This window comes from Pinus tabuliformis, chromosome 2_2 (genome assembly GCF_031772625.1).
Source record: "Pinus tabuliformis cultivar Carrire ecotype Pingquan chromosome 2_2, CPIR1, whole genome shotgun sequence".
Taxonomy (NCBI): Eukaryota; Viridiplantae; Streptophyta; class Pinopsida; order Pinales; family Pinaceae; genus Pinus; species Pinus tabuliformis.
This window is the reverse complement of record NC_142300.1, coordinates 917,597,293-917,622,850: the sequence shown is the minus strand read 5'-3', so window position 1 is coordinate 917,622,850 and position 25,558 is coordinate 917,597,293. Positions and strand designations below refer to the sequence as shown.

The window sequence follows — 25,558 nt, the reverse complement described above, 5'->3', positions numbered from 1 at the left end:
TAGGTTAAGAATCCATCCATGATCTCAGCATCAAATACGAACCCACATGCGTAAGAAAATGCGGGTTTCAGGAAAATCCCAGCAGCATGAACGGGACGATGGAGTGTGTTGTTCCATTGTTCATCAATCACTCCCCATAGGAGGAGTTGTCTTTGAAACCCCTCATCTCCCTTATCATCAAAGTAGGCCCGAATGGATTCTTTGGCCTTGTCCATGGCCTCATACAAATAGCCCATTGCGGGCTTATCACCATCAACTAACCGAAGAGCCTTTACCAAAGGTTCAGTAATGGCGCACACCTCCTGCACTCCTACCCAGAAGTCTTCCTGGTATGAAACTAGTCTGCATATGGCCTCTCCCTCTGGTTAGTGCAACACTGGTTCTCACGTGTTTACCCTGGCAGGCCAGTAACCTGGGTAAATGTGGGAGGAGGGTGTTACAAGTGTAATGTGAGTATAGGTAGAGGGGGAGAAATAAAAGCTGTCCTATATCTATTGTTTCCATATGGCACTTGTCCTTGGACATTGTCAAGATTAATCCCATTTTTAAGACAATGTCCCTTTGTCCAATAAAACTGCTTTGTTTTCCATTACATCTACTTGACCATTTTAATATCGAAGAATGTGAAGAAGTTTGATGGAGTTGAAGTAATGGGCTAGCCTTTTCATTCTAAATATCATTTGGGAAAGATAAGGGTAGTGTCCATAAACTGCCTTTCTCACTTGAATGGTAGAGAGTGACAAGTCCCCAAATATCGAGACATTTTAAAAGCCTAATTAGAAGAATGATCAATCTTTGATATAAGGTAAGGTCTCATGCTTGTTTGTTAATAACCCCTCCTAGTCCTCATGTAAGAGCTATTTTTGTTATTCCTTTAGAATTATAAATAACCTCCCTTGCACTTGCGACCTCATAAAACAAATAGTATATTATGTACATTATTAAAATACAAATTATCAGAGATATTGCGTAGATAATAACCACGACTTAATGAGGGTTTACAAGACATTGTATGGAACTCCATATGATAGAACGAAAAATGAAAGTGGTTGCTATCATGTTAATCAATGAAACTACACTTAAAAGTCGATATAATCTTTATTGATTTGGAAATGTTATTTGATACGATGATTTGTTTATTTTTGATGCCACATAATAACAAAGAAAGAAACACAAGATACATTTATGGCTACACGGTCATGATCCATGTGTATCTATTATAGACCCAAACCCATTTCTATTATATCTACAGGGCGTGTCATATTTTTTTTTCATAATGGATTTCAAACTAGAGGTGGGGAGAGAGGACTTCAAAACCTTTGGTCAAGGCTCAAATATTAGATACATTATTTAGTAACTTGACAAGGTTCCATTTTCATAGGTGGCTTGACAATTTGAGGTATCCATGGAGCACCTAAAAGTAGGTGTTGGACTTATGGTATCAAGAGTTCATTATTAGATTGCACATCTTACCAATCAAAACCCACCCCCCTATTCTCCTCAAGTCTCACCATTTTAGCTCAAAATTTTTGGAATTAGATGTGAGGAGAGAGGAGTTTCTAACTCTTTATCAAGGTTTAACTCTCACATACTTCACTTTATACATTAACCAAGTTTCATTCTCATGATTGATATTGATACCTTGAAGTGGCCATAGAGACACCTAAAGACATGGTTGACCACTTGACATTAGAGGTCATGACCCACATGTATATATTATAGACTTAAGCCCATCACATGTTCATTGTAAGGCACTGTGTTAATGCATTAACTAGGTTAGAGGTAGAGATTGAACTTACAATGAGTGGTCCTGAGCCACATGCACATATTGTAGTCCCTTAAGACTTGCCATGTTAGTCCAGTAGTCTTGTGGCCAACAACAAGGAGCGAGGAGTTTCATACCATTGGTAATGGTTTAAATTTCATGGAGTTCACTTGATACATTGACAAGGCTTCATTCTCATATGGTATTTGAATTTCTTAAGGTAGCTACTCGGGAAGTTAAAGGTAGAGGTTGAACTTATATCACAAAGAGACCATGCTTTGTGTGCACATATTATAGGTCCAATTCCATCCCTATGTTATCCATATGTCCTTCCATTATTAAGTTAATCAAGTTAGAGGTAATGGTTGAATTTAGGGTAATAAGAGACCAAGGCCCCCCACACACATAAAACACAAAGCCAAAACCCATCATCATGTTCTCTTAAGGTCTGCTATTTAGGCTAAGTGGCTTGGGACTAGTGGTGGGGAGTGTTGAGTTTAAATTGCATGAACTTCACTTTATGCCTTTGACTAAGTTGCATTCCCACAAATAGTTGGAGTGCTTCAAGGTAGGTTTGGGAGTATAAGAGGTAGGGGTTTACCTCAAAGCACCAAAGCTCGTCCCCTTAGTCTTGTTAAGCCCTACCAATTTTGGCTCTTCTAATACCTTGCTCAAGTTTCACTCCCACAAATTATTCCAACACCCTACTACAACGACGGGATATCGAAAAATAAAAATATTTTTTTTAGTAATGAAATGTCACAACTCCCACAAATTATTCCAACACCTTATCAAGTCAACGAGGTCTATGGATTTTTATAGTTTTTGATTCCTTGCTCAAGGTTCTTTCTTGCAAATTATTCAAACACCTTAACATAACAATGAAAATTCAAAAATATAAATTAAACTTAAAAATCTATTGACTCAACCAAATTATTCCAATAACATTAAAATCAATTGATTTCGACAAATTATTCTATTTTATAGCAACAATGACCATCTAAAACATTAAAAATCTATTGACTCCATAGATAACATTAAAATCTATTGACTTCTACAAATTATTCCATTTTACAGCAACAATGAAAAATAAAAAAAATTTAAATTTAAATTTACATGGGCAAATAATAATTTACATAAAGAACCCAAACTTACTCTAAATTCCTTTTATATTATCTCATCATAAATTGCAAATTAATGAGAATTAATCTCAACTTAGTACAATTTTCAAGTTTCACCAATCCATTGTGTCGAGTCTTGTCTCATTCTCTCCTTTCCTTTCGAGCAATCGTTGTTGTATGCTTTGCTTGTACCCTAGACCGTAGAGATCAAAAAGCGAAGTCCCTCGAAGGAGGTTGATTTCTTAATTTTAATTTTAAAGAGATAAAACATATCAAGCCTTAAACCCAAAACCTTAGTCTCATTTTGATTTTCTCAACCTCCAGTCCCCAATTTGTAAGTTCTGGCTTTGTTTTCCGTCGAGCACCAGTGCAGAGCAGCGCGATGGCGATGGCGAGCCTGGAAAATCTACTGCATCACGCGGGCCGTAGCTGCATTAGGTATCATCAGCTGGGTACCACAAGAACTCTCACACACATCCAATATTTCACATATTGTTCGACTTCATCTTCACCTTCATCTCCAACACCGGAAGAAGCAGGCGAGGACTCTTCAAAGGTAAAGGTAGTTTCATATGCTCCCAAGCCCAAGCCACCCGAAGCCGAAGCCGAATCCAAAGCCGCTGCGGACAGCAATGCACGGAGGCGAGCCCCTCCTTTCTCTCGTTCGGAGAGGGAGGGGGATTCGATCGCCCGACCTTGGAGTCATGAAGAGAGCCGATACATGAAGGACGCCCCCGTTATGCCCGCGGTCTCGTACCCTGTAAAGGTCGCCCCTCTTCCCGAAGACACAGTTTTCCAGCAGCAGGACGAGCCTTCGACAGAGGAGAGCGGGAAAGAAGGTTTGGGGTTGAAACCGCACATGGAAAGAGAGGCCCGAAGGCTTCAAGTCCAGATGTTGAGTCGCGAGGAGGAGATTAATATACCATTCTCACGGCTAGTACCACCTGCCAAGAAGGAGCCCAAAGTAGAGTATGAATTGAAGGATGCCATTCGGCATGTCAAGGTGCGGTTTGTTTGTGTCGTTTGTTAAATCAGTGAATAAATGGAGGGGTGAAGTAGCAGTCATATTAACGTGGAATGAAATTTTCAACAAGGAATATTCCAATTTGTAGTCAAAGCTTTGTATTTCAGAGTAATTTCTGGAACCTGGACTGAAATTGTGTACTTAATCACCCTATTTTTTTCCCGATTAGTGCAACACTGGTTCTCACGCCTTAATGACTTGGTGTATGTCCATTACAATCTCCGACTATGGGTGAAGCAAATAGAGAAACCAAATAGAGAAACCACGGGATGTGGATGCCATTTCCTTATACAATATTGATGTATTGTCTAAGTGGAGGGTGGAGTCTGAGGTTCCCATCATGGAGGAGTCACCTACATGGTTAGAGGAGGAACCATTAGTAGTACATGTGCAACAAGAGGAGGGGAACTCAAGGGAGGAAGAGGAGAATTTGGCAGCATTAGCACCATTTTCTACAGATATAAGAGAGCGCAATTCCATACCCAACAATCATCATTTGACATTAGGTGCAGGGCCAAGGCCTTCTACTGCTAGGGGTAGGCCTAACAAACAACCCATCATCTTTTCCCATAAAAGGGGGAGAGGGAATTGATCTCAGATAGCTAGTTGCTAGTTTTGTTTGTTTTTCTACATGTAACTCATGATGATGAGATACATTTATATATGTCATGTTATTTTGTATGGGTTCCCCACATCTGATTCCTTGATTGGACAATTATCAGGGATCAACAAGATTTGGTGTAACATCTGTGATGTATCAATCTTATTTGACATCCACTACATCATATATATCAGTGTTTTTTTTCATATTTATGTGCCAATGTGTTTATTTCATGTTGTTGTTGCTTTATATGTTTAAAAATATGAAAAAATTGAATATATTTTGCATTTTTTAATGTTTGCTATGGTTTCTCCATTTTTGCCGATTTTTTTGTTGACGTTGCCAAAAAATTGTTTTCAGGACCCTCACCAAGTTTTTTGCCGATGTCGACAGAGTGAATGTCTCACCTATGTTGGCCTACAAATGCTCATTATAGGTTGCTTATAAGGGCTAACGCCCAAATTATATTGTTGACCTACCTTGCCTCATATAGATAAAGGAAAGAGAGAGTCCTTTCTTTATCATCATCATTATTGTACTCTTTTCTTTGTACTTAGCTTTTCGCAGGATATTGTTAGGGTTTCTAGATGAACCCTAGGTGGAGTTATAATGTTTAAAGGAGATGTCTTTGTTGGAGCTTGATTCTTGTGACCAATGTTTGCTCTCGTGAAAAAGATGCTGGAGATGATATATTTTCGTTCACTCATATTCACTCTTGTGATGAGATTTGACCTAGAGAAGAGTGTGAACTATGCGCTCTCTCTCTCTAGAGTCTTCACATGTGCTTGATCTTAGTCTCTCTTGAGTTATTATGATCTCTTGGACTTCTTGGAGTATCTTGGAGCATCTTGGAGGTGTAGGGTTAGGGTTTACCGTTTATCACTTGGAGATTGGAGATTAGGGTTTTATGATAAAACCTTTGGGTGGAATTGTGAAGAAGAAGAGGAGGAGATGATGTCTAGCCTTAGAGGATGTGTTCTAGTGATTCTTGCATATTGGATCTTCTTGGTTGATAGGGCTTGTCAATTTGCCCTAGCTAGGGTTTGGAGCACTGAGAGGATTTGTAGCTTTGAGAGAAGGCTATGAGTAAATGTACTTCATTTGGAGAATATTAATGAAGTTTCCAGTTGTTTGAAACTCATGCAATATCTATATTTGATTTTTAGCTATATATGTTCTTTATGAATTTTTATTTATAACCATACATGTCTTGTTGATTTGAAATAAGTAAAACAATAATTGTTAAGTGATTGGACATATAAGGGTTGATTTTATTATAGTCATACAATTGTTGCATTGTTTAACTTATAAAAGAGTATTTTTATTCAATGATAAATTATCCCCTTGTTATGGTATCTTTTCTCCTTGAATTGCCAAGGATTTTGGGTTGTTTGGAAGTGAAACATTGTACTCTTTCTACTGCTGTTTTGTACCTTGTTTTTCAACATCCCTAAGGCTGAAAATTCACAGGGCTAAGATTCAAGAAACCTTATAGGTTGAAGGTGAAATTTATGTTTTTTATTGAAATTTGTTTCGAGAAATTTCCACATGGTTTTAGTGTTATGGTTGAGATCACTGTTGAGTAAGGTGGAGTTTGTATTTCAGTTAGAGTTTACTTAGGATAGGTACTTGACCTATTTGAGGTCATTAAGTGAGAAACCTTGGGTTGGTTGGGAGAAGCATTTTGCACCCTTGAAAGTGTTTTTATCTACTTCTTATAGTACCGATTTTTGCACTTGAGACTTGTTCAAGATGTCTAAGGTGACTTTCATTCTTAGAGAGTGTGATAGGTTGGATGGAGCTTCTAACTTTATTCCATGGAAGCTCAAAATTCATATTCTAATGGAGGAGGTCAACTTTGGGAGCATGTTGAGAAGGAAATTCTAGAACCTGTCTATCTAGAACCCTGCATTCCTCCTTCAAAGATGGAAACTAAAATGAAGTGAATCATTCTTGATTATGTGAAGGATTACTTCATCTCACACAATTTTGATAAGGCAACTGGTAAGAAGATGTTTCATTCATTGCTTAAGTTATTTGGAACTCTTGTGCTTTTTGACAAATGCTATTGCGAAACTGGCTCTCAATTGTTCATGAGCAAGTTAGGTACTATGGGAGCTGCTTGTCTAGGAATAGTGAACTGAAGGATTAGTGGGTAGCCATTGGAATTAAGTTGGAGGATTAGGAGTCAATGTCCGTTGCCCTAAAGGGGCTTGCTTCTTGGACGCCTTTTATTTAGTTTGTTTGTACTTGAGAAAGTATAACAAAGCTTCCTAAGCTTTGGGTTTATCTTGTGAAGGAAGAAATCAAATTGTAGTCTTGCTCAAAGCAACAAATAGAAGTAGATGTGATTGGTCTCATTGAGAACAAAAAGAAGAATAACAAGAAGGGATTAAAGGAGGATGGGACAAGTATGGGAAAGAGACTTGAGCAAGGTGATGTACTTTTAGTGTCTCAAGATGGGACATGATGCAGGCTAGTGGAGCTTCAAGGCACATGACATGTGACAAGTCTCTATTCAACAAGATTTAGGAGCGAGAGTGAGGCATGACTATGGAGCTTGGTGATGATGCCACATACCTTGTGAGAAGAGTTGGTTCCATTTCATTTCAAAACCCTTCAAGTGATGTTCTTGGGTTGGATCACATTTTATTAGTTCTTGGTTTGAGGAAGAACCTCCTTTTAATTTTTTGTATGATGAATATACATTGGAGAGTGTGAAAATTTGGAGACCCAAATCCCTACTACAACAAACTGATATTACTTCTACTTGTTAATTCATGCAAGTTATTTACTGTGTTACACTGTAAATATCGAAGTAAATATGATTGCAACCTTCACTAATTAAATTATATGCGGAAAAACCACACACAATTGACACCATTGACACTGCAACCACACACAATTGACACCGTTGTTTTTGGACAAATGTCCCCGGAAAAACCTAATGCAGGAAAATTGATGCAATAGTTGAGGGTTTGTATTATTATGCAGTAGTTTCTGAATACAATCTTTGGATGCTTTACTGGCTATCCGATACAGGGAATCTGACTGGTAGAGAAATTAGTGAGAAATAACTCACACTATCACTAGTGAACTGACACTGATCTTGGCCCTAGATGGATGGCCCCACGTTGGCTCTGCGCAACCTCTGCGTCAACATCTCTAGTGTCTGCATCACCTCTTCCACGTACCTTCTGCTGTCTGGAACTTTGTTCCTCTGGCTCTTTGGTCTCACACCTCGGCTTTTGGCTCTGAAACTCGACTTCCCAGCTGAATCTCAGACTATTTCTGAAGCAATGCATTACCTCTGTGTGGCACCGCTGCTTTTGGATCTCTCTCTGCCTTCTCTGCAATGTATCCTCGGACCAGGAAACTCTCCAACCGGAAAACTATCTTTGCTCCTCACTGTAAGAAATCTCCTCGATGACTTCTCCGACAACTGTTGCGCTGCTCTCTTGAGAAATCGATCTCTTGATCTCATTCAATGTGTCTTCCAAATGCCCTTCGAAGTCCTTATAATCTTCTCGTTGAGTAATCAACGACCCAGATTAAATTCTAATCAATGGCTCAGACCATATTGATTTGATCTTCGTTTTTCCTAGAAGATTCACACCCAGTTTTATTAATACCCTTTAATTATTTTAATTTCCTAAGTTTAGACTTAGGCATCCATTAAAATAATTAATTATTTTAATAAAACTGTCTCCGGATGGAATTTCCCAAAACGATTTCTGGGTATTATGGAATACATGTGTCCTAGCCTCCTTGCAAATTTTGAGGCTTAGAGCACATCTGATGCTACTCGAAATCAACACTCCCTCTTAGCAAGGAATGTGCTGTAGTAATGCAACCTACTGAAGCATCACTCTGACTCTGTAACATCTCTTTCTACGCTGCTGATGTCTGACATCACTGCTCACCAACTACTGTGCAAATGCTGCATCTATGCTGCTGCTAACTCTGCATGCTGCTGCCAACTACATCTGTACTGCTGTTGCAATAGAAAAATGTCCAAAACACTAACCCAAAAGTGTTCAACATGATGCATTTGTGCGGGAGTTATGACTGCTGCTAGTCACTGCACTAACCCTCTGTAGTCTCTGCGTTGTTGTTGACTCTACACTGTGCTAACTGCACTGCTGCCAACTCTGCTCTACGTTGCTCAGTCTATGGCGCTCCTAGCCACTGCAACTGTCACTCTGACATTCCTCTGCACCAACTGACACTGGTCCATCTTGCTACTTTTGATATGGGCTCCCGTAGCAAGGTATTGATCCGAGAGGTGGATTCCTGAAGGATCTTGCCCATCTACAGTTCTTTCAAACTACAGTACTAGATCACCCCACCTCTCCCTTGAAGGTATTTGGGCAATCATGGCAAACTCCTCCTCCTCGATCCTTGTGGTTGCAGCTTGCAGATCATGTTTCTCGTCTTTGTCCTTCTTCTTGAGAGGACACTGTATAGCGTAGTGATCAAATTCACCACACCGGAAACATTTGATGATTTGATCTTAGAGACGTCCTTCTTCTGCCTCTGCTGCTCCTGCTGCTCCTATGTTGCAAGGGCTGCATTCCACTCCTCCTCTTTGGGCTTCGTCCCACTGCTGCTGCTGCCATCAAGTTTGCACTTGACTAAGTCTCGCCTCATCTCTTCCTGTTGAAGAGCGGCCCACATCCCTTCCCAATATGGAAATTTTTCTTTGCCTAGAATAGTCTGGACAAATACTTGCCATTCTTTTGAGACTAAATTCATGGCCAATCTCACCATCTCTGTAGGCTGAGGCACTGATCCCATAACTGCCAACTGATCTCGGACTTTCCTAAAGCTTCGATAGGAACAGATCAATGCGTTCCCCCTTCTCCATCCTCTTGGATCTCATTTTCTCCTCCAAGTACATCTTCCGTTGCTCAGAAGATCCTTGATACAACGTTGCTAAGGCATCCCACATCTCTTTGGCCGTCCCTTTTCCAACAATGTGACATACAATGCGATCCCTCACTCCGTCGAGGATCAACCGCTTGGCCTTCGCCATCTCAGCGTTTTACTTCTTGAGTGGATCTGCATCGGTGGGTACCACTACCACACTATTGACATAGGTTTTGAGATCATGCTCATCTAGAAGGCATGAGATCCTAGCCTTCCAGATCACATAGTTGGATGCTTTGTCCAATTGATCTTGATCTCTCAGCCCATTCGCTGCCATTTCTACCGACAAAAGTCGAACTGCTCCCTCTCTCCTCTAAGCAGCTGCTAGGCTGGCCTACGCACTCCTGGTTGGAGTTAGTAGATTTGCTCCTCGCTACTGCTGCTCAACAACTGAGAAATAGAATTCCTTGGCTCGGAATTCACTGAGGAAGAAATTCCCTCAAAAAGTGTCTTCTTCCTTCTTCTGACGCTTTTTTGACCCAACAAACGCTGTAGAAAACTGCGTCCCACCTGAAGACTGCTCTGCATTGAATTTGTTGCTACGTTGCTCCCTCTGCCACTGACAAATCACGAATTGGAAATCTTACCTCTTTGTCAACTCACTCAGAGAGAGATTTTCCTTGAGAATCTTGCCCTCCTGGCATGGACTGTGCAATCCCTTATGGGATTCGATCTGTAGCCTACGCAACACTTTGATCTCCCTCCTCCTCTTCAATGCTGGGCTCTTCCGGTCTGCTCTCTTGCTTCACTTGCGCTTTGATACCATGTGAAAACTTGGAGGCCCAAATCCCTACTCCAACAAACTAATGTTACTTCTCCTACTTGTTAATTCATGCAAGTTATTTATTGTGTTACACTGTAAATATCGAAGTAAATACGACTGCAACCTTCACTAATTAAATTATATGCGGAAACAAGAATTGAGCAAGAAGAAATAACCACACACACAATTGACACCATTGTTTTTGGACAAATGTCCCCGGAAAAACCTAATGCGGGAAAATCGTTGCAGTAGCTGAGGGTTTGTATTATTATGCAGTGGTTTCTGAATACAATCTTTGGATGCCTTACTGGCTATCTGATACAGAGAATCTGACTGGCAGAGAAATTAGTGAGAAATACCTCACATTATCACTGGCGAACTAACACTGATGTAAGCCCTGGATGGCTTGCCCCACGCTGGCTCTACGCAATCTCTGTAGATCTGCATTAGCCTCTCTGGGGTTTGCGTCACCTCTTCCACGAATCTTTTGCTGTCTGAAACTTCGTTCCTTTGGCCCTTTGGTCTCACACCCTGACTTCTAGCTCTGGAACTCAACTTCCCAGCTGAATGTCAGACTCCTTCTGAAACTCTGCACTGCCTCTTCTGGATCTCTCTCTGCCTTCTCTGCAATGTATCCTCGGATCAGGAAACTCTCCAACCAAAAAACTATCCCTACCCCTCACTGCAAGAAATCTCCTCGATGACTTCTCCGGCAACTATTGCACTTCTCTCTTGATTTCACTCGATGTGTCTTCCAAATGCCCATCAAAGTCCTTATAATCTTCTCGTTGAGTAATCAAATACCCAGATTAAATTCTAATCAATGGCTCAGATCATATTGACTTGATCTGTCTTTTTCTAGAAGATTCACACCCAGTTTTATTAATACTCTTTAACTATTTTAATTTCTTAAGTTTAGACTTAGGCATCCATTAAAAATGATTAATTATTTTAATAAAACTGTCTCTGGGTGGAATTTCCCAAAACGATTTTTGGGTATTTTGGAATACATGTGTCCTAGCCTCCCTGCAAATTTTGAGGCTTAGAGCACATCCGATGCTACCAAAAATCAACAGAGAGTTGCTTTTAAGGGACAATCATGCACCATCATTGATTGTAGTCTAGCTACTTTGAGGATTTTGGCTAAAATGGTGAGAGAGGTTGGCCTTTATGGTTTGCTAATCCGATGGCATGTGTGCATTCTTGTGGGAGGCTAGAAGAGACTTCTAGTTTTGAGGATGTATATGCATGGCGAGAGGTCATAGAGCCAGGTTCAACATTAATTGTAGATGTTGTGATAGCTAATGTCTAAATACCAGATCTGATCTATTTCACCCAACAACTATTTTATACCCAATGGCATGTGTACATTCTTGTGGGAGGCTAGAAGAGCCTTCTAGCTTTGAGGATGTATATGCATGGTGAGAGGTCATAGAGCCAGGTTCAACATTAATTGTAGATGTTGTGATTGCTAATGTCTAAATACCAGATCTGATCTATTTCACCCAACAATTATTTTATACCCAAAAAATTATTTAACTAGTAAATTGATTTTCTGAATTGTTGAAAATAAACACATTTCATTTTTAACTTCACAATGAAAAATTTGCAGCGAAAAATAAATAGGAAGTCACCACAAGAATGACAACTTTCTGCCCAATAAATCTCCCTTCACTTTTATTAATTTAGAAAATTTAGTGCCTTGACCCACAAAGAAATACATAGAAACTACAACAATAATTGAACTTGGAAATAACCCATTGGATTCTTAGCCTAAGAGAAATTTTGGCCTCTGGAAATTTAGCCTCCTTGAATAATTTTGGCTCTGGCAAATCTTGACCTTTGCTTGTGAATTTCAGCCTCTTGACTCTATGGCTTGTGCACTAAATGACGCAACTCCCCCAAGTTGGAAACTTGGCCTCCTTCCTTGCTCCACACGGCCCTTGGCTGAAACTCGATCTTACTCCACAAACACAACTTACACAGGATACTCGGCCTCCTCCTTCAAGATCTTGGGCTCTCTCTCCATATTGTTATCCTCCTCTAATTTCCCTTTCGAAAAACCCTTGTTGCACACTTTCTCTTTCTCGTTAGTCGTTGGAGCCTCTCACTGCTTGAGAAAATCTCTATTCCAATCACTATGTTGTGTCTTCATCCTCTCCCTTAGGTTCCCTTTATAATTTCTCATTGAGCCAAATCCCTAATCTCCAAAGTGATATGTAGATCAACTATTGTTAAAATTGGAAACTAGGGCCAAACTCCATGTGGGTCATCTTATTTATGGCATCTGATATTTTTCTTGGATCCCTCTCATCGAGAGGTGTAGGATTGATCTAAAAATCATCTGATTCCAATACGTATTCATGGAGTTATGAATTTATTTGTGATATAAGACAATTCGTCAAGGTCGGCCAGCAACTAAACAACACCCACATGTGCTCAACGTTTTAGTATAAAAAGAGATGACTTGAGAGTCATTTCACACACACTTCTCTCTTGATTTCTCTCCACTTGTCTTGGGTTTTAGTGGGAGAGAAATCTAGGAGGAAGAAGCCCTAGACGTTGGAGGAAAGGAGGCTGCCCTAGCCACAACAAAGAAGACAGGCCAGCGAAGCTATGGAAGGGATCTACATTGACCTAAAGGAGCTCATGGAAGAAGTTTAACGCAACTATGGAGGAGGCCTTAACAAGCCCTAGCCGCAGTCCTTAAGAAGCCCTAACGCTGTCCTAAATCTGCCCTAACCGCAGGTCTGTTCAAGCCCTAGACGCAGGTCTATTGAGGTGTCTTGGGTGCAAGAAAGGGCAGCGTATGATACTACAAGAAGAGGCCGAGGCAGCGAGGGAGTTAAGGTCTGGTTCAAGGCAAGCAGCCAGGCTGAGGAGAATGGGAACCATACGCTGCTATTTTGGGCATCATTCCATGGAGGCAGCGGCTACAAGGGAAGAAGCTTGCCAAGGTGGGCCGTAGTCCTTAAGAGGCTGTTTGGCTGGGTGTGTAAGGGCTGCCAGATGCCCTAACCAGTCAACACATAAGCAACAGTGAAGGTAGCATTGGAACAACAGTGTTGTGGACAACTAGGCATAATGTTTAATGGGACAACTGTAAAGATGCATGGACAACAAGGCTAAATAGTGCTATAAAGATGCATGGACAACAAGGCTAAATAGTGCTGCAAAGATGCATGGACAACAAGGCTAAATAGTGCTGCAAAGATGCATGGACAACAAGGCTAAATAGTTCTGCAAAGATGCATGGACAACAAGGCTAAATAGTGCTGTAAAGATGCATGGATTGCAAGGCTAAATAGTGCTGCAAAGATGCATGGACAACAAGGCTAAATAGTGCTGCAAGGATGCATGGACAACAAGGCTAAATAATGTTACAAAGATGCATGGACAACAAGGCTACATAGTGCTATAGAGTCACATGGGATAGCAGCAAAGGTATAGCAAGTTGTAAGGGGACAACATCAAGGTATAGCATGACTGGTAGGGCCAGTAGCAAGCATGGACAACACAATCATGAGACAACAGTGATATAGTGTAGCAATGTTTAATGGGACAACAGTATGATGAGATAGAACAATATTGGGACAGCAAGCATGGACAACAACAAGCACAGACAACAGTGGCAAGCATGGTGCTGCAAAGCACATGAGACATGCTGTATGGCACATGGGACAACAATGCAGCATAAGGTGCAACGGTCATGAGGTCCAACATTGTGATGATGGGTGTAGCATGGTGCAGCACGGGGAGGTGCAGCATGATGACAAGATGCAACACGATGATAGGTGGAGTCACCTTGGAGAATCAATTGAAGCAACATGTCTTCAATTGATCTCATGTATCATCTTCTTAGAGATGATCTATGCTCTTATCTAGATAATCAAGTATTGACTTTTGTTGTAAATGTACTCTCTCTCTCTCTCTGCTGAACTATTGAAGAACATAAAAGAAAAATTGATCAAGGGTTTCCCCACATTGGGGTTTGTATTTGGCTAGAGCCACATCTTGTGTCCTCTTGTCTTGGCTTGTCTTCTACGATTTATGTTTATGTTCTATCTGCAATTTACTTTAATGCTGATGTGATTGCTAATCTAGAAAAGATATTGAGCTAACTGTGAAAATTGAAATAAATTGCTTTAAGCATAGAACATACCTAAAATTAACATGGTATTAGAGTTGAGGTGAAGACAAAGCCCAAGCAAAAGTGAAAGAGCAATCATCGAAGACAGTTGGGAAAGGACAAAAGGCTCAATGGATTCCTCATCCCTCGCCAAATTTACCAAGGGTGAAGTCGAAGCAGAGAATATTACAGAATGGCGCAACGGAAGCTTTTGATGGCCTACCTAAAGATCGCTTCAATGGGAAGTCCGGATCTAGTGGTGGAAGGAAAGACAGATGCCTTGCTTATAATAAGTTCGACCATTATGCGAATGAGTGTCTGAGGTAGGGACACATCACTTGATGATGATAACAATCATTCTAGGGACATCTTCAATGATTGGAGGAATGACAGGTAATGCAAGTCATCAAGGAAACGACTAACTCTACAAGAAAGCAAGGAACCCCAGGTATGAAGAATTAAATATTGTTTCTGATAAGATAAAGAAGTGTTATCTTGTATTGGCCCTCTCCTCCAGACCCTCTGGGAATCTGGCTTATTGATTGTAGTGCTTCAAGGCACTTCATCAGATAGACGGGTGCTCTCTCTAATTTGGTAGAGATGGAAACAATCGTGGGATTATACTTGGAGTCGATGCCACCTATCCGGAAAAGGTTGTAGGGAATGTTACCCCTCAATTGAATGAGGGTAACTCAATTCATTTATGAGAATCTCTTTATGTACCTGATCACAAGAAGAACTTGGTGTCCATTTCGGCAATGGAAGTCAAAGGTTTCAGGGTGGCATTCATCGATGGAAAGGTACGTGTTTGAAAGTAGAATTTTCAAAGATGCTTTTACTCGTGGGTTCAGGGTTGGCAATTTGTATTAAGTTGCAGGAATTCTGTTGGGGTCCATGTCAATTGACATATCTCATCTATAACACCGGAGGTCTACTTATGGGGCCCTACCCGATGTGAGTCAGATGGTGACAGGGATGCTTGAATTCAAGAAGAGCATGAAGGTACATGTCTGAGATGTACCGAAGGAAAATCCTACAAGGGGACCATTCCCCTCATGTAGCAGGTCCACAGATTTGGAACAACCCGAGGGGTTTGAGATTCATGATCGGGAATCTCACGTATGAAGGTGGAAGAAAGCGCTTTATGGCTTGAAGAAAAACACCCCGGGCGTAGTATGAGAGGATTGATAGCTGTTTGATGAAGCTGAGATTCACTAGGAGTGAAGCCAATCCAAATCATTGCTTGAAGGTTGTGGATGATAGACCTCTCATACCAGCACCTTCTGAGGACGACCTATTTCTAATAGGTGTAGACCCTCTCATTTGCAGAAGTAAGAGGGAATTGGATTCCAGATGTGGAATGGTAAACTGTAAGCCCATGAATACCTTGAACTTTCAGAAGTTATATGGTAGTGATGCCTGACCAGATTTGGGAAATGCCTCTGCATTTCATAAACTCATTCACGTTGATGTTCTTGGTGAACTTCCGTCTGGACATATGATTTGTAGTCAGTATGATGAGCTCATATATGGTTGAGCTACATTGGATTGATGCCAAGAATCTTTTGAGATATCTTCGGGGCACAATCTCTCATGGATTTAGATACACTGTCGGAAATATGAAGCTGCATGATTAGTCGAATGCTGACTGGGCAAGCAGTGTGGAGGGATTGCAAGAGCACTTCTGAGTGTTGGTTCTCTTTGGATTCTGCTTCGATATCCTGGATGAGCAGGAAGCAAAATTCGGTTGCTATAAGCACCGCTGAATGCATAGCTACGAGTATGATCTCGTGTGAAACTGCTTGGTTGTGGAAGCTCTTCAGCGAGCAGTTTGTACACATGATGGATACCACCATAATCCTCTGCGTCAACCAGGGGGGATTCGATTATTGAGGAATCCCATATTCTATAATTGCTCCAGCATATAGACGTCAGATACTACCTTATCAGGGATATGGTATGTTGATGAGCGAGGAGGCTCCATCGCATTGAGACTGATGTACAGGTCACAAATATTGGAGTTCTCTTGATAGTTTGATGGATGCCCTTCACTGGGGTCTCATATAGGATCCACTTGCCTAAAGAGGACCCTACATGGGATGAGGAGAATTGTGTAGCTTTGAGGAGGGCATTAGGCCCTAATAGGCATGTGGCAGCTTGGATTCTTGTTTAGAGGATTCAAGATGGCTAGAGGATGTTTGGGGCGTCGATAGTATTTTTGCAGGGGCAATTGACCTAGTGGAGTATGTTAGTGTTAGTATTTGCATACTACCATCAGTGATTAAAAATTCTCTTTTCATATCATATTGGGGTCCCATTCTGAAATTTTTGTCATTCCACTAGGGCGTCATGCAAAAAGTTGGTCACTGAAGGTTGAATTAGGGTTTCCTTTACTCCTTTTAGAAATTTATACTTTGCTTGCTCATTTCAACCTTGCTGAGTATCCATTGTCCATAAAGTTAATGACATCATGCCATCACATCAGTCATGTCATCTTGAAATTCAGTCCTTCAAGGTCTCATTAGGTCTTTTAGGGTTTTTCAAGGTTTCATTAGGTCATTAGGGTTTCCAAGGTTCCAATAAAACTCCATTCCATTGCATAAAACCAACAAGTAAACGGTGATCAAATAACATCTCTTCACCATGTGAAGATGATTTGTAAAGAGAAAAGCTTATTTCATCATGTAATTTTATGTTCACTATATGTAATAAGTACTATTCCTAAGTTGCCAACTCAATCTCTATATGCCAACTTCATTAAAGCAAAGTCAACTTCAAAGAGTTCGCAAAGACCATCAAAAGATCAATTTGTCAAAGGAAATAGTCAAGTGAAAGGGTAATGTTTAAAAAAGTTAAGTGAATGCCAAAGGGAGTTGTCTTTTCCCAAGGGTGCCCAAATCATCATTTTCCACAAGCACTGAACCCTAATTTCCTCTCCCACTGAGCTATGGTTGGCTATAGAGAGACATTTGAGCAGAGGAGGCCTAAGAGAGGTCATTTCAGCAAGTATGAGGCCATTCCAACTCATAAACATCATGTCTTCATCATTTTTCAAGAAGTCATTCCAAGGGACAAATCATTTGCCACACATAGGGCCAGTTTTGCTTCAAAGTATGTTTCCAACCAAACAGTGATGAATTTTACAAAACTGAGAGAGGTTGTTGTCCATCATAGGCCAAAGATTAAAGACCTTCCTCATTTTTTATACAGGTGTTATGGTTTTGGAGAAATGTCAAAAATACAATTGCTATAAGAGAGTTGCTACACTTCTGGAGTGACCTTGGGAAAATCAAATTTTCTCTTAGCTGGAGTGTCCAAATGACTTGCTTGATGAGTCAAATGATAACTAGACAGAAAGAGCTTTCGAATGAGCTATCATGGGCTCAATTTGGACTTCGGGAAGGCACTCAAAAGTCGATTTGAAGACGACGTTGCGCATGCATCAAAGGCGTTGCGCATAGAGCAGACAGGCGCTGCGCATGCATCAAAGGCACTACGCACCTGTCAAACTTCATCTGTAAGCTCTCAAATTTCATGCAAGTGCTCCAAACCTTCAGCACAGGGTTTCTTAACCTCCTAGCAAGTAAGGCCTTACTATACCCTCCTTACATTTCACAAGTCATCAATTCATGGTTTTAAGTTTCTTGTGTGAAACTTGGAGTTCTCAAAACTTGCAAACCCTAGTTTCATTCCCACACCTCCAAAACTGTTCCTAAGACCCTACTATCCTTCCCACATCACAGTAAACCCTATCCCTACCCTTGTATTGCTAAATCCCTATCCCAAATTTATTCTCCCTTAAACCCTAAGTCCTAGGCAACAAATTCCTAGGCAGCCATACTGCCATACCTGTAATAAAATACCAATTCCCAAATCCCTTAAATATTTCAATCCCCTATCACCTCCCTAAGTTCCCTAATCCCTTCCCCCATTCCCTAAATTTTTCCTACCCCATTCCCACTCCCATTTCCTAATCCCTAGGGTTTCAAGACAAAAAGAACAAAAACACATCATGGAGGAGGAAGATAGAGATTTTACAGAGGAGGAAGATACAGAAGAAAGAAGGCCACACAAAGGAGGAAGAATATTGAGGTTTGAGCCTACCAACACTAGAGAACTAATGGCCTCACCCATGACAGTCACTTGTTTCAAGCATATGGGATGCTTTGATTTTTGTGAAATGATACAAAGAGTTCAAAGCCACCCTGTTTTGACTAGAGTTTTCATTTCAAATCTTAAGGACAATCAAGTGACCCTTGCTGGTGTAACCTTCACCATATCCTCAACCATTATTGTTGCTGCTACTGGAATACCTAATGTGGGTGAAAAGTGGTTTAAAGCTCAAAACCTAGATGATCAGTATTATCAGCCATACTTGAAGCCTCGGTACAAGAATGAGAGAAAGAAATTCTTCCCTTTCAGTCACCTTCTTGATACATGTTGAAATTTGGTACCGGAGGACAGGTGGTTCCCTAAGGCTTTGATCTTTGGCCTAGGGAAAAGTGTCCAAAAGAATTTAATTTTTCTCCTAAAGTAACTTTATAATTTTTTATAAAGTTAAATCTAATTTGAAAGTGACTTTAAGTGATAAAGTTACTAAGTCTAATTTTAAAGTGACTTTTATAAAGTCAATGAAAAATTAGAAAGGAAAAGTGACTTTGGAAATAAATGACTAAGTGGGTCTTTATTAAAGTGGGGTGAATTAAAAAATAGAAAGTGAGATTTAAATGAGCATTTAATCTCAGCCATTGATCTAAATCTATTTCAGCCATTGGATTTAGGGATCACCCAAAAGTCATTTAGGGTTGGGTTAAGGGAGGAAAAGGAGGAAAAAATCATTCATTCTTTCATGAGCAGATTGGGAGAAGGAGAGCAAGAGAGCAAGGGAGATTTCTGGACAAGGAGGAGAAAGAGGCAGCAGTTTGGCACACATACCAAGGCAGCACTTCAGCAAATCCGAACAGCATAAAGAACAAGCAGAAAAAGGCAGTTTTTGTGAGCAAAACAGTGGAAAAATTGATTTTCAGCACGAATATCGAGGAGGCGATTTTCGAGGACTGTCCGTACAAGTCCGTACAGTCCGTACGGTCCGCACATCCGTACAGTCCGTACATCCGTACGGTCCATACAGCACGTTCAACCATTTTCCAGATTGTCTGTTAGCTGAAAAACAGAAGTTTGCTTGCTGGAAAAATTTCTGTTTTGCTGATTTTTGCTGAAAAATTTTCTCTGTAAAAAAGGCATTTTCCAGAAATAAAGAAGAGCTCTCAAATTGGTTTTCCCCAAGAGTTGTAGGGGGTTTTTCCAGGGTCAAGTTGACCAAAAATATCAGTGTTTTAATGGCTGTTTTTGATTGCTGATTTTTAATTCTGCAATTTCCAGCATTCTGAAAAATTTCCAGAATTTGTGTTTTCAGCAATATTTATTTTTTTCAGTCTGTTAAATGTATGGTTATGGGAATGGGCATTTAACTACATGGGAGAAATAAGGAGAAACTGAAAACTGGGTGGGAAAACAGAGATTTTTTACAATACATATGCTCCCATGATGAAAATCATCATGAAGTACTTCACTTGTGAAGTAAAATTTTCCAGACTCTACACATACCATATCAGGTAGCTCATGCACTTCACAGGAGTCAGAATGCTCAATATTCCTTATTATTTGTTCAGGAGCATTGAGAAAATGGCATACACAGTTCAGGGAAAAAGGTATGATCAGCAAATGAACAACCTCTTTCATCACTCTCTAATCAAGATCATTGTCCTCCATCACCTTAATCAACTGAACATCTCATGGGACACTTTCATTGCCAATAATATTTTCACTGCTCCACATGTTGAAGATATGCCTTCTTCATCTCATCCCACTGATCATCATGCTGAAGACATACCCCCTCCATCTCAGCCCACTACATCTATCCCTCCATCATCTCAGCCTATTTCACCATCATCATCACCATTGTATGATCATACAGGGTCACCTAGCAGAGCTGAGGTCATCAAGCCTAAGAGGGCAGATTTGGGCACATTATCATGTACTTATCAGAGAGGTCATAGGCAGGTGTTTGCCCCACAGATTGTGGGAGGGGCCCTGCCTTCTTCATCAACAAAGCAGGTACAGAAGGGCAAGCAAAAGATCACAGAGACAGTTGTTCATGAGGAAATCAGGCCAGAGGATGAGGACTTACATGAGACAGAAACAGAATTTGACCTTGTTGACTTGGATCAGCATGATGATCATGAAAACACAAGCTTGATCATCAAAGAAAAAGAGGCCCAAATCAAACAATTACAAACTCAATTGGATAGAGCTAAATATGTCATTTCATTTCTTGAGCAGGAAAACCAACAATTGAAAACAAAACAGTTAATCATGGAGGTGGACCTTCTCAAAGCCAAAAGAGAAGAGACCAAGGCTAAGGCCTTACTTGATGAAGCATATGGAAAATATGGTGATCCTGATGAGCTGGAAGAACAAGTGTCAAGAAAAAGGCCAAGAACCAAAGGCCTAAAGAGAGCATTAGAACTAGAGAAACAGAAAGAAGCTGAACTAGCCAATGAGCTTACCCTAAATGAGCAATTTGCCATAATGATCAATGAAAACAGGGAGCATTGGCTTGAGAGGGTTAACAACCATCTTGAGAAGCTCCTAGACAAGGCCAAAAGAGACAATGACATACAGAGGAGGATGGCAAAGTATTATTGCCGAAGAAGCCAAATAGCAAGGTCAAAACTCAAGATAGTGAAATCAAAGCCTGAAACCCTAAATATGCAAGAGGAGAAGAGAAAACTTGATATCCTTGCTGAGGCCTCTTTCCATGCTTGACATACTTCATTAGTAGCTCATGTACCAATTTTGACAAGTTTCTAGGCATTTTTGAAATTTTTGGGTTTTTTGTGCAACTTGGACATTTTTTGGCACAATTGGACTGTCCTATGTGTAGCGCCCTAGGCGTTGCGCATCTTCTAGAGGCCTCCAAATGCAAAACCAAGACCACCATTGGATTCAGAAGGCAGTAAACATACAATTTTAACTATTGGCACACCAAAATTAGGCAATTTGACAGGGAGAAATGGCCAAAAACACCTCAAAAATCACCTTTCTGCCCTCTTTTTCAGCTAGGCGCCGCGCATAGTAGTCTTGGGAGATTGACTTTTTGGAGGGTCAAATCTTATCAGTTTTTGGAACCAAGTACATTTCTTGAAAGTAGACAGGAAAAGCTTCCGATGAGCTGTCCTTAGCTAAATTTGGACATCAGGAACCCCTTCAAAACTCAGCTGGAAGATGGCGCTGCACACAGACCAAAGGCGTTGCGCATAGACCACTAGCGCTGCGCATAGGACAATTTGCCTGATTTTTCACTGTTTTTCTCCAGTTTTGATTTTCATCCTTGGGAATCAACTTTTTACTGATGTAATTGATATGGTAAATGTAATTATGGTCTTTTACTATTACCTAGGGGTAAATACATTAGGTAAATAGACTTCATCAAGTCAAATGAATCAGTTTCAATGTAATTAGGGAGGAGTCACTTAGAGCTCCCTACACTCTAGGTATCAATTCAGACTTTTGTGGATCTCTTCCTCAACTCAGGGATTCGACCCCTGAGGATGAGAGAAGGTTGTTTTTATGTCTATATCTTCCCTTTCTTCACTCTTTTCAGAGGTTGGACTCAATTGGATGTTGTACTAGTGATCAGAGACACTATTGTATTAGATTTTGGCCAGTATTAATAGATGAGTTGCAGCTATTTCTTTGGGATACATGTGGTATGGATGTTTAGCATTGTTTCTTCTTTGTTATCATTTGTATGAATGTTTTGTAAGCTCATAAACCATTTCATGTCTGTTATATGGTAATTTTCAAGTTGATAGGCAGAATACATGTTTGCTCATGCTCTGTTTTGGGAAAGTTATCATAATTTGTCCATTTCTCTTCAGTTTAGGAAGAATACATCTCATATGCTCTTCCTAACTCCTCATTAGTCTTAAACCATCTCATCAAATCACCTTTTAAGTGCTAAGCCTCCTGCCTACCTTGCCCCTTTGAATGTCTGCAATCATATCTGATTTGCCCTGACCTAGCCTCTTTGACCTAATACCCTCATCTAGCAATAACCCCACCAAATCAAATCAAAACAACCTCTGCACTTTATACCTAGCCTAAAACCCTAATCCATCCAACCCTCTTGGCTGTGATTCTTTGGAGAGAGCCCTCTCCGACCTGGTAGGGCTAGCTACCAAGTCAAAAGATTGGTCTGTGGTTACCTCAGCTGGACTCTTCCTCAACCTTGGAGATCCGGAGGAGTGATAACAGAGTACATTGCTTAGGAAGATCAATGGAGTTGTGGAGGCCGGTGATAAACAGATGTGGACTTACCTTGCGTAGCTACATCACCTTGGAGCATGAAATGTGTACTTTAGAGGGTCGCATCTGACTTGTTGGCCTGCAAGTGCTCATTGTAGGTTGTTTGTAAGGGCTATGGCCTATATTGTATTGTTGGCCTCCCTTACTTCTCATATAAATAGAGGAAAGTGTCCTTTTATTATAATCATCACGAATGTACCCTTTTCTTTGTACTTGGCTTCTTGGAGGAAGTTGCTAGGGTTTTCTCATAAACCTTAGGTGGAGTTACGAAGTCTAGAGGAAATGTCTTTGTTGGAGCTTGATTCTTTTGACTAGGTTTGCTCTGTAAAGAAGATGTTGGAAATGATATATGTCCATTGACTCACTTGTATTCGTTCTTGAGATGAGATGTGACCTAGAGAAGAGTGCACACTAACCTCTCTATGTCTCTTGAGCAAGTAGGTTCTCTTGGTCTTCTTGGAGCATCTTGGAGCATCTAGGAGGTCTATGGTTAGGGTTCACCCCTTGGAAATGCGAGACTAGAGTTTTGTGATAAAACCATACAGTGGAATTGTGAAGAAGTGGAGAGGATGTCTTGCCTCGAAGGATGTGTTAGAGCGATTCTTTCACATTGGAGCTTCTTGGTTGTTAGGGTTTTGTTGATTTTCCCTAGCTATGGTTTGGGGAACTGGGAGGATTTGTATTATACTTAAGAGAAGGCTATGGTATGTACATGTAATTCATGAACATATTAATGTAGTTTTCAGCTGTCCAAAACTTGTGCAATCCAGATTTGAGTTCTCAGCAATATATGTATTCATGCGTTGTTATTTACAACCATACTTGTCTTGCTGATTTGACATAAATAAAAGGACAGTTGTCAAGTGATTTGACATATGAGTGCAGAATAAAAGGGGTTATTTTAATGCTGTCATACTGCTGTTGTACTCTTTTAAAAGAGTATTTTCAGATCTAGTTATTGGCTGATAAGTTGCTGTAAAAGGGATGAAACTTAACTCTTTGATTGTTATATTTTCTCCTTGAATTGTTGGGAAGTTTGGGCTGTTTGGAAGTGACACATTGTACTCTTTTAGTTGCTGTTTTGTACCTTGTTTTAGAGCATCCCTAAGGTCACAGGGTACAAATATGAGAAACCTTATAGGTTGAAGTTGAATCTTTTTTTTTTTGCATTGAATTTTGAATTCAGAGAAATTTTTACAATTTAGAGCTGTGAAGCAGGGGTATGTAAACCCAAGGGTGGGGTTCGCGTACCCTACCCAGTTTGTGCACCCAAGAACTGGAAACGGGTTCGGGTTCTTCTCAAACGCACCCTTCTGAACCCGTTTCAGGTATGGAGAACCCGATACTTTTGAAATTTTAAATGGGTTCTTTCTTTGTGATGGGTACTTGGTACCCTGTAAAAGGGTGCGTGGTTCCCCAAAAACGGGTACGCTGAGGGTATGCCTACTTAGTCAGTCATGGATGATGGATGAGCAGGAGCCTCCATATGAGAGTGCCTCCCTAGAGAGCTTGTTGACTGATGAGCTTAGTGATGTTGATCATGATGACATGGATGTTGATGAGTGATGACATGGCTTGAGGAAGCCAAATCAGTTATCTTGAGACTTGTTCATTGTTCAGTTTCACTTTTTTTTGGAATTTTCTATTTCATGTGTGGAAATCCCTTAAGGCAAATTTTGAATGTAGTATGATAATGGAGTCCTGGACATATAATATATATCTATTATCATGATTCATATCTCTCTGCTTGATATTAAATTTGAAATTCAATGTTTTATTTTTCTTCTTGTAAATTGGAAGATTTCAAAATTGAACAGCACTTGTATCAACTCACCTTGAACAGCACTTCTATTCAATGATATTCCCAGAAGTTCCTTCAACAGCGGTAGGGATTTGAGGCAGAGCTGCTGTCTCTTCCCTTTTATTTTCATCGTTTCACTTGGAGTGTTGTGCATAAGTATTAAAGAGAAGTGGGAAAGACCCATGCCCCTTGGCATTTCTCTTGAGTTTGTAATTCACTTGCAGTTTGCTACAATACAATGATAATGGTAGTAACCTCCCTTCAAAACACTAGAAAGAAAAATATTCCTAAAAAGAAACCTAGAACTAACCTTCACTTGGAATTTGACTTTTGATCCACTTTTGATGTACAAGAACGTAATTTCTTCAACCAGTTCCCAATAAGAAGAATAATTTTGATTGTGAAAATTATTTTGAAAAAAAATTGACACTCACGGTCTTTCATTCTGTGCGAGTGGCAAGAGGGAAGTTGAATCAATTCTCTACATTTTTCTTTACAACGACTTGCAAACTGGAGCTACTGGAAAACATTAATGACAATCCTTATCTAACATGGATGTTCATGTACTTTAAGTGCTTCAAACACGTGTCTGTGTCAAAGGGTATGGGAGAAATATGACATCCTTTGGGTGAATTGAATGTATATTTGTTTATTTAAAGAATAAACTCATTCAAGCTGTTTTACTGAACATTCTTTAGACAAGGATAATTTAGCACATATTTGAGGGTTGATTGCCCTCCTCTACATGTTATTTGATATGTCCCAAGATACATCGTAACTTCCTACCTTACTTTGTAAAGGTCACTATTTCATAAATGGTATTTATTTTGGACTAGATGCATTCTCAAGCGCATATTTGCACGAGGTTTCATGGGATATTTGTTTGAAAACTCTTTAGAGCGTGGTTAGAATTCCCCTACTTTAGATGCCGTCATTATGGATCGACTCCTTATGTTGTATAATATAATTGGTTAAGTACCATGACTTTCCCCTTTGTTGCTACATGTTTGCCAACACAGTAATGTCTAACACACTAGTTATACTTAATCCATTTT

The 25,558-nt window shown here is 40.2% G+C and overlaps 1 protein-coding gene across 1 annotated transcript in view; it reads left to right on the top strand.

Moving 5' to 3' along the window:
• The first annotated feature begins 3,168 nt into the window (after positions 1-3,168).
• The window catches only part of LOC149196027 (uncharacterized), a 164,736-nt gene continuing 142,346 nt past the window's right edge, over positions 3,169-25,558 (top strand). Inside the window, exon 1 of the mRNA XM_089405462.1 lies at positions 3,169-3,889. Within this exon, the coding sequence (XP_089261588.1) occupies positions 3,269-3,889 (621 nt within the window). The 5' untranslated portion in view covers positions 3,169-3,268. The remainder of the gene's footprint in view (positions 3,890-25,558) is intronic.